Below are 8,709 nucleotides of genomic sequence, written 5' to 3' on the forward strand. Positions count from 1 at the left end.
GTAGCTACGTGTACAAATACTTTATGATGTAGCTACGTTAACCAGGCCTTCAAAGTGTAGCTACCTGTACAATTACTTCAAAGTGTAGCTACGTTAACCAGGCCTTCTAAGTGTAGCTACGTTAACCAGGCCTTCTAAGTGTAGCTACGTGTACAAATACTTCATGATGTAGCTACGTTAACCAGGGGCCGTGATTACGAACGGTCTCAAGTCTGAGTCTGGACTCACACTCACTTATTACAGACTCTATTTTTTAACGGTGTTTACAAAGAGACTCAGACTCAGACTCTGACTCAAATCATTGAGACTGAGTCTGAAAACGTGAGTCTACTACGTAGCTGTCTCACGTGAAGTAAATCTCAACTGTCATGGCGGACAGACAACTTGACAGATATTACCGGTATCGTAGATTTAGGTTGCCTCGTCGACCGCGTGTATTTACCGACAGAAACAACCCTTTAGAGATTTTAGATGTAGAGAGTGTCCGGAAAAGATATAGATTTTTTCCGGACTCAATCATGATATTAGTTGGAATCGTGGAGCCAACGATCGGTACAGCGACGATGAGGAGCAACCCGCTCCCCCCTCTCCTGACGGTATTGTGCTGCCTTCAGTTTTTTGCAACCGGAGCGCATCACATCGTAATTGCACAGGCTCATGGCGTGTCCAGGTCGGCTGTCGGCAAGGCAATTCATGCCGTATCTGTTATCCTTGCAGGACTGTTAAACAGATACGTTAAATTTCCAACGGGGTTGGAAATTGAAAGTGTAAAACGAAAGTTTTACAGTGTCGCCGGTAAGTTTGGCTTTTTCTTGTTTTGATGTACTTCTTTGCTGATTTCACAGCCAAATATTTTGAGGTGACTCAGACGGAAATGTCATTTTATTGATTTGGATTTCTTTCTGTTTATTTTTTGAAGTTATGATGAGCAATATCGTATTTGTGGATTTATTAAAAGAATCAATCACAACAAAGACACTAAATTTATGATGACAAAGCATGTGGACTTAAACATTTGTTTTTGTGGACATTCTGTGTTGTAACGTTTGTGGATTTTTTTTAATGCACCAGTCAATTGTAACCACGGCCCCCGAGGTCCGGGGATAGCCGGGGAAATTGACCGTGTTTTTACCTATCATGTGGCCCCGCGGTGTCGGATGAATGCAGTGGTTTTGTCTTCGCTTCAAATATAGCGGTGAATGGGCCTTACCTAGGATCCCTTGGATGCAGGGGCATTTGGCGGGGATTTACCATCTGTTCATCCCCGTAGGGCGGAGATTTTAGCCTGGTTGGCGGGACCGAAAGTCAACGTCCCAGCTATTCCCCAGACCAGGGGAGGGGGGCCGTGGTTACAATTGACTGGAACATAACTTGGAGTGTGTTTTTAAAGATTGTGCCTGGTGGATAAATGTACCATTATGAGAAGTTTATGCTACTGTACAGATTAATATTAATTAGTTTTTGATTTGAAACAATGTAATAAAATTATGTTGTTTTTGGTCAATTACTGATAATTCAACAATTCAACCCAGCTAATTTATAGTACTGAAGGTGCCATAAATGGATTACAGGATTTGTGTGTAAAGTGTGGTAAGTTTTTTACTTTTGAAATAACTATCATATTTCTATTCAGTATTTGATAAAATTTGTATTTTTCCATACAAGGTTTCCCAAATGTAGTTGGAGCAGTTGATGGCACTCATGTCAAGATACAGGCACCACCAGACAACGAGGCAGATTATGTGAATAGAAAGGGCTATCATTCCCTGAATGTACAGGTATGAAAATATTAATTGTATATGTTTTCGATTCATTTTGGAAATCTTTTTCTGAAACCAATACTTGTTCCTATGTTGAAGCTTGTTTTAACATTAAAAACTGTTGGTTAAGAAACAAAACAAATCATATTTGGATTCTTCATCTAGGATCTAATAATGGTGAAAATATGGTCACTAACTTGTACTTGTTATCTTTCAGATGGTATGTGATGCAAATTACAGGATAACTGATGTTATTGCTAAATGGCCGGGATCTGTGCATGACAGTCGAATGTTCTCGGAGGGGATCTTGTGCCAGAAGTTGGAGACTGGTAAGTGCATTTGACTTAGATGAAGCTGCAGGTTTATGATGTGATAACATGAATACTTCCATACATACAGTAACCCTGTTTGCTAATAACATTTGTTGATTCTGCGATTGGTTCACAAATTTATGATACTGTGTGTGTGTTTACTGATATTACCAACTTCAGTCCTGAACTGTATGAAATATTGAATGAAATTTTCTTAATTTTTTTTTTATGTACGAACCAAAGTGAAAACATCAAAATATGAATATAAAATAAGTCGGTTTTTAAAAGTATTACAGATAAGTGATATGAATGTTTCTCTTCGCAGGATAAATTGATGGACTGCTGCTTGGGGACAGTGGGTACCCATGTCGAAAATACCTCATGACGCCCTATGCGAATCCTAGAAATCTGTCGGAGGAAAGGTATTGATAAAAAATCAAGTATATTCATTGATAATTGTTTTCTATCACATCAGTGAATATCAGATGATATTTTACCTGTATAATTATGATCTCATACATCTGTCTCTTTTTTGTTCACATAATGTTTATTTAGCAATGCATTTTAATAAAAAATAAATTACATCAGTGGTCCATTTCAAGTTTTTTGGTCAGTCGGACCTGCCCAGAAGTATCATATGGAATGTTGACGTCCTATAATATGGACAGCTGACGTCCTGCATTATGAACTGCTTACGTCATAAAACTGGTGAATGTTGCTGGCAAATTTCACGACATTTATCATTGATCACAATCCAGGGAAATGATATTAAAAGTAAATCTTGTGCAGCCTTTAAGTATTTCTGATATTTTCAGATTCAACACAGCTTTGTGCCGCACCAGAGTGCTCATAGAACAAACATTTGGAATGCTGAAGAGGCGCTTCGCAGTACTGAAATACGGAATAAGAACGACACCAGACAGAGCGGCTGTTTATGTTGCCTCATGTGCAATGTTGCACAACTTTGGTTTTGAGTATGGAGATGTGTATGGACGCCAAACATACGAGGATGATGACATGCCACAAGTGGACAACCAAGGTGTTGATGTTAATGGGCGGACCCAAAGGGATTATATTACCCAAAGACACTTTGCTGTTTGAACAATAACCCTGTCAATCATTTGTCATTGTTGTACGTGTATATTTTCATATTTCAGTTAAACAGTTACTAACTATTTAAGAAATAAGCAGAAAACATCTAATTTTTATAAACTTAAATATAAGATTCTGCGATCTAATTTTTGTCAGCATTCTTACATAACTTGTTTCCATGGATTTTCAAAAATTGGCTCGTTACAAGATAAAAAATAATAGTTTTCAAAACGTTCAATCTGTGAGAGTGCAGCTTTAATATCTTTGATAATACCAATTATTGAATGTAATATGCAAGGCTACTTAACAGGGATATGCATTGAAGACAACAGGTTCCTTTAAGACATTAACTGGCTATATTTATCTATAGATGAATTGAAAAAAAACAAAAACTTTTATACTTTATGTAGCTGTAAGTCCATGTTTAACATGTTTAACAAAAGGAGAAACTACATAAAACATGTGCTATACATTTAATGGCAAAAGTGTAAGTTGTGGATATCACTTTGAAAATCTATCAACGATTGTATTTCTTATTCATTAACACATAAATAAATGTCAGTTTAACAAACAATTCATTATAACTATGTAACTTTACCAAATGGAAGACTGATAATAACACAACATTAACAATCAGATATTACAGTAAAGTGAGGTTCCATAATGAAATGAAATGAAAAACAATATTATACAATTATGTTATCTGAATTGTTACAGATTGTTTTTGATTTTTTATGCTCTTTTGCAATAGTTTATAAGCAATAAGGGATATTTTCAACTTCATTTAAACAGTAACATTCAGTTTCATGGTGTGTATTGAGTAAAGAATGTATACTGTTCATGTCATATCACAGTTCTGTTATTGATTTGTAAAAGATATTGACCAGTATTATTTCTCATCTTTGTTTTTGTATTAAATGGTTTGCTTAACACAATATTGATTTTATCAAAATTTGCTCTGCTCACTTTTAATGTAACAGTAATTTTGCACATTTTGTTCATCATAATGCATGAGTGTAATTCTTTCTGAAACTGTTGCATGAGTCCACTGGGTCAAATTTACACAATTTTTCATCAGTTGTTTTTGAGTTGTATTGAACAAAGTAAAACTTCATGAAATTATTGTAAGATATGATATATCAACAGTAATACCCCATATAATACCAATGACTAAAATAACCTAGACATTCAAGTTGAAACAATAAATGTATTACAATTTAATCAATAAATGTAGACTTATTCCTATTACACAAATAAGATTTTTTGATTGTAAATACTTTCCATCAAAATGATTTTAGATACATCATCAGAGAAAATACTTCTACATACTTAATAATAAAGGATAATTTCCATCTCAATAACACATGTTGTATATGTTGAAGAACAAATGAGTAGCTCAAATTGATATTACGGTAAATGATTGGTGAATGCTAAAATATTTACTATGGTCTACTTAAGTCTTAGTATGAAGAAATAACTTGTTAAATGAAAATGATTTTAGATACATCATCAGAGAAAATACTTCTACATACTTAATAATAAAGGATAATTTCCATCTCAATAACACATGTTGTATATGTTGAAGAACAAATGAGTAGCTTGTTAAATGTTTCATTTCTTTCAAATTAAACTCAGTATCTTTCATTAAATAAATTATTTTAGACATCTATTCATCCTTTTTGGAATATTAAAACAATATCATGGAGTGTGGTAAATATTATCTAGGAGTAAGAGTGGATCTTTAAAGCTGCACTGTCACAGTTTGAACAAGTTTTTTTTATTTTTTATCTTGGAACGAGCCAATTTTTGTGAAAATCCAAGGGAACCAGTTATGTGAGATTCATGACAAAAATTAGTTCCCATATTTTTATAATCAAGTGCAAAAATTGATATTTTATGCATTTAAGCCATGAAATATTAATTTTCGAACAGAAATATTGAAATCTATGATATAATTAAAGACAAAACATGAAAAAGTTGTAAAAATGGTAAATGTGTGAGAGTGCAGCTTTAACAATTTATACTGCATTCAAAAAGAGATCTTATGAAAAATTGTAACTTTCATTTCCTAATCCTGGAAAAGTAATGTTGAACTCCATGTTAGCATTTCGCATGGCATTCTCCAGAACAGATTTTTTCAATTGGAAAAGTTCACGTTGTTGAGCTATTTTTAAATCTAAAAGTTCAATCTCCTTTCTTGCTCTGCAAACTTCAAGGTCATGAAGCTCCTCGGTGAGCTCAATCCTATCCATGCACTTCCTACGACCTATGAAGAAATTGTATATTTTTGTTTTTAAGTTTATACATTTATAATGTACACAACAAATATGAAAATATTCCTTAGCATGGATTATAATGAAAGCAAATTTACTCTAAAAACATGCATATATTGCTGTTGATGATTTGAAAATGAAATAAGGCATTAAGACCACCAATGTTGAAAAAAAATATATCTTTCAAATGCAAAAGGCAGTTAACAACTGAAATTAATATGTTTTCTTTTTTAACCAAATTTCATCTGCATCCATATTATGCCATTCATCATTTCGTGTAAGTGTTTAATATTTATGATTTGACTGATATACATATATATCCTATGTTCCTGATTTTGTGTTAAATATGAATATACCGTTGAAAATGTACTCATAGAAACATATCAAAACAATGAGTTATACAAATGGTTTACGTTTCTTTGTATTTGTCTGCATCACTCTGGGTTCATCTGGGTGTTCATGGGACACACTTGGATGTTCAATGGCATGAACTGACACTGTTTCTTGATGCGTGCTGATGTGCTTACTCTCTGTCACTGAAATGTTCATGCAAAGTTACAGTGATGTATAAGAAAATGTGTAAAACTTACTCTCATATTAGATTATGAAAAGTAATTGGACAGAACATAGAGTACCGAGCAGTACCACTTGTGAAGACATTGACAATTTTGACCACTTTCTTTCTTTAGAAAACATTCTAACCCCCTTTAGGATGCTATACTACATCTCAACTGGAGGCAATGGTAACATACTATAAAACTACTGTGTACAAAAACTAAACATCACTTCAATTGATATCATTCTACATGTAGAAATTGAAGATGAGAGAAGAAGGTAACTAACAAGAGCTGTCATAAGACTCGACAAACCCAAAACACAATATCAGGAAAGGTCTCTATAAACTCTTCCTATATACCAAGTTTGGTCACAATATGTAGACCCATTCTTAGGTTATTCAATACCAACCCTTTTTCTATTAATAATATTAAGTCAATCGAAGGAAGGATATTAGACTTATAAGGGAAAATCCCTAAATCCCAAAATTTACCTTGAAACTTTAACCAGACGCCGACGCTGGGACGAGTAGTACAGCCCTCCTTATTCTTTAACATTGATTATAAGAATGGTGCCCTCAAAAAAAATCATGACTATCATTTATCAAGACAAACTGAACTTTAATATAAAAGGCCTCATAAAAGTTTATTATAAGACTCTTACTTGGGGCTTGTTGCACAACCAAATCTGCAACACTGGCAGCATCTTCCACAGGCTCTATCACTGAAAATAAGATTTGTTTCCCTATTAATGGTTCTTATAGCTACAAAACATCATGCAATACAGTGTAAACTAGATTGTGCCATGTTAAATGTTTTTTTACATTGTTTCCATTATATCATTTTACTTCCATTATGGGAATTATTATGTTAAAAGGTAACATCTATGATTGAAGCAGTTGCACATTACCATTATTTTAACAGGATAAAAAAATGGCTGAAACATATAATTCAATTAACTGATACATTCAGCAATTCTTCAAAGGGGTACCTCCAGATTCTATCCCGCCTGGGATCCCTATGAGTTGGGGCTTGTCCTTCAGAAATTCAAGGACAATTTCCTCGGCCAGTGTTATCTTGCCAACTGGACCGCCACCAGTGGCCATGTTTTCGTTATACTTTTTCTTGGCTAAAAGAATAATGGATTCTTTATGCTGATGTTTAAATACATAAATAATTGAATGTAAAGCTTTACTGAATTTCCACCATGATATAATTTAAAGATTTTACTCTAAGACTTTGCACATATGAAGTGTTTTGATTAGATAATAATGTATTATTAATTATGAAAATCTGTATAATATACCAGTGATAAGTATCAAAACATTTATTACATTATACCTCTACTTTTCACATTCTGGAACAATTTCTTAACCTCTGCAGGTGTCCGCTTTACATTGCTTGATCTGCAATTGAAATGGCCACCCTTCAGATTAATCAAATTTTTTTATAATGAACAGGAAATATTTTACAAGTAATTAAAATAATATAAATAAATTAATTCCACTTCCAACATAGATTCTATATAAATACAAGCAGTCAGAATTTCTGCAAGAAAATACTTTCCCAGAAGAGAAACATATTCAAATGAGACAAATGAGGTCTTTCAAACCACCTTAAAGCAGCAGGTACATGTAATGCTGTATGCTGTTAAAATCCTATTGCTCATAAAAGAAGTTCTTTAATGCAAACTTTGTATTGATATTTATACACTCATTGCGTTAAATTTAAGATGAAAATAGCCACTGAAAGCTTAATCATTTAAGGTAACGTTTAACCAGCTTATCTAACTTACGCATTCAAGTCATCGGCCACCTTATTCCAGGCGGCCGACTTTTCTTTGAATGTGATTCCGTCGGCAAATCCTCCGTATAACACGTCGTAATGTTCAATCACTAGCCGCACGGCACACAGTCGCTCTTTTTCATCCCAGGTCGTCCTTTGTTTTTCTAGCGACATTTTACATCAAACACAGCCGACAGTCACTCAGGCGCTTGCATTGTACAGGTATCTGATTTTGACTACATTGGTAATATGCGTCTAGAAATTCTGAGCAAAGTTCAAGAACGATAACGCTTGAAAAAGTAAACAATGGCCGCTTACGTTCATGCAAGTATAACTATTGCGGAATCGGACTCAGGCTCAACGTTGAGACTGAGTCAGAGACTGTTTGAAATCATGTTATATTCGACAAGCTCAGCTGAGTCTGGACTTGGACTCAGGTGCTGAGACTGAGTCCAACTTTCAGACTCAGTCTTGAGACTGTTCGTAATCACGGCCCCTGGCCTTCTAAGTGTAGCTACCTGTACAATTACTTCAAGGTGTAGCTCCGTGTATAATTACTTCAAGGTGTAGCTACGTGTACAATTACTTCATGATGTAGCTACGTTAACCAGGCCTTCTAGGTGTAGCTACCTGTACAATTACTTCAAGGTGTATCTACGTTAACCAGGACTTCAAAGTGTAGCTACGTGTACAAGTACTTCAAGGTGAACCAAACCAATCAAGAGACAAATATTGATAACAAGTAGTTTTATCCCTTTTTACCTTAATATTTCGGCAAACTGTATGCCATAATCATGAGGCATAACTCGGGGTGAAACATCATACTAGCCAAACTAGTTGGCTATTGCCGAGTATCGAGTGCCGCATATTTTATAATTGCTCCTGTTGAGGGTTAGCACAGCATCGAGGATCTTCGAAACGGACTCCACGAGAT

The 8,709-nt window shown here is 34.5% G+C and overlaps 2 protein-coding genes across 2 annotated transcripts; one reads left to right on the forward strand and one right to left on the reverse strand.

Moving 5' to 3' along the window:
* Nucleotides 1-261: 261 nt before the first annotated feature.
* LOC128221835 (putative nuclease HARBI1) lies at nucleotides 262-2,128 on the forward strand. The gene is made up of 3 exons (XM_052930439.1): nucleotides 262-795; nucleotides 1,666-1,778; nucleotides 1,978-2,128. Exons 1-3 carry the CDS (start codon nucleotides 369-371, stop codon nucleotides 2,101-2,103), a joined length of 666 nt encoding a protein of 221 aa, XP_052786399.1. The 5' UTR covers nucleotides 262-368; the 3' UTR covers nucleotides 2,104-2,128.
* A 3,077-nt stretch (nucleotides 2,129-5,205) lies between these two features.
* LOC128222400 (uncharacterized) lies at nucleotides 5,206-8,055 on the reverse strand. The gene is made up of 6 exons (XM_052931379.1): nucleotides 7,786-8,055; nucleotides 7,332-7,396; nucleotides 6,982-7,119; nucleotides 6,655-6,714; nucleotides 5,850-5,972; nucleotides 5,206-5,429 (listed from the first exon to the last, which is right to left on the reverse strand). The coding sequence occupies exons 1-6, from the start codon at nucleotides 7,947-7,949 to the stop codon at nucleotides 5,206-5,208; spliced, it is 774 nt and encodes a 257-aa protein (XP_052787339.1). The 5' UTR covers nucleotides 7,950-8,055.
* Between the last annotated feature and the right edge of the window lie 654 nt (nucleotides 8,056-8,709).

The sequence above is a fragment of the Mya arenaria genome, chromosome 16 (assembly GCF_026914265.1).
Source record: "Mya arenaria isolate MELC-2E11 chromosome 16, ASM2691426v1".
NCBI classification, from domain to species: domain Eukaryota; kingdom Metazoa; phylum Mollusca; class Bivalvia; order Myida; family Myidae; genus Mya; species Mya arenaria.

Excerpts from the sequence above, each read along its gene's own strand:
- LOC128221835 (XM_052930439.1), top strand. The coding sequence starts at position 369 with ATGGCGGACAGACAACTTGACAGATATTACCGGTATCGTAGATTTAGG. Across the intron at positions 796-1,665 it reads AAAGTTTTACAGTGTCGCCG|GTTTCCCAAATGTAGTTGGA; the intron begins GTAAGTTTGGCT and ends TTTCCATACAAG. Across the intron at positions 1,779-1,977 it reads ATCATTCCCTGAATGTACAG|ATGGTATGTGATGCAAATTA; the intron begins GTATGAAAATAT and ends GTTATCTTTCAG.
- LOC128222400 (XM_052931379.1), bottom strand. The coding sequence starts at position 7,949 with ATGTCGCTAGAAAAACAAAGGACGACCTGGGATGAAAAAGAGCGACTG. Across the intron at positions 7,120-7,331 it reads CCAGAATGTGAAAAGTAGAG|CCAAGAAAAAGTATAACGAA; the intron begins GTATAATGTAAT and ends TTATTCTTTTAG. Across the intron at positions 5,430-5,849 it reads GCAGACAAATACAAAGAAAC|GTCGTAGGAAGTGCATGGAT; the intron begins GTAAACCATTTG and ends ATTTCTTCATAG.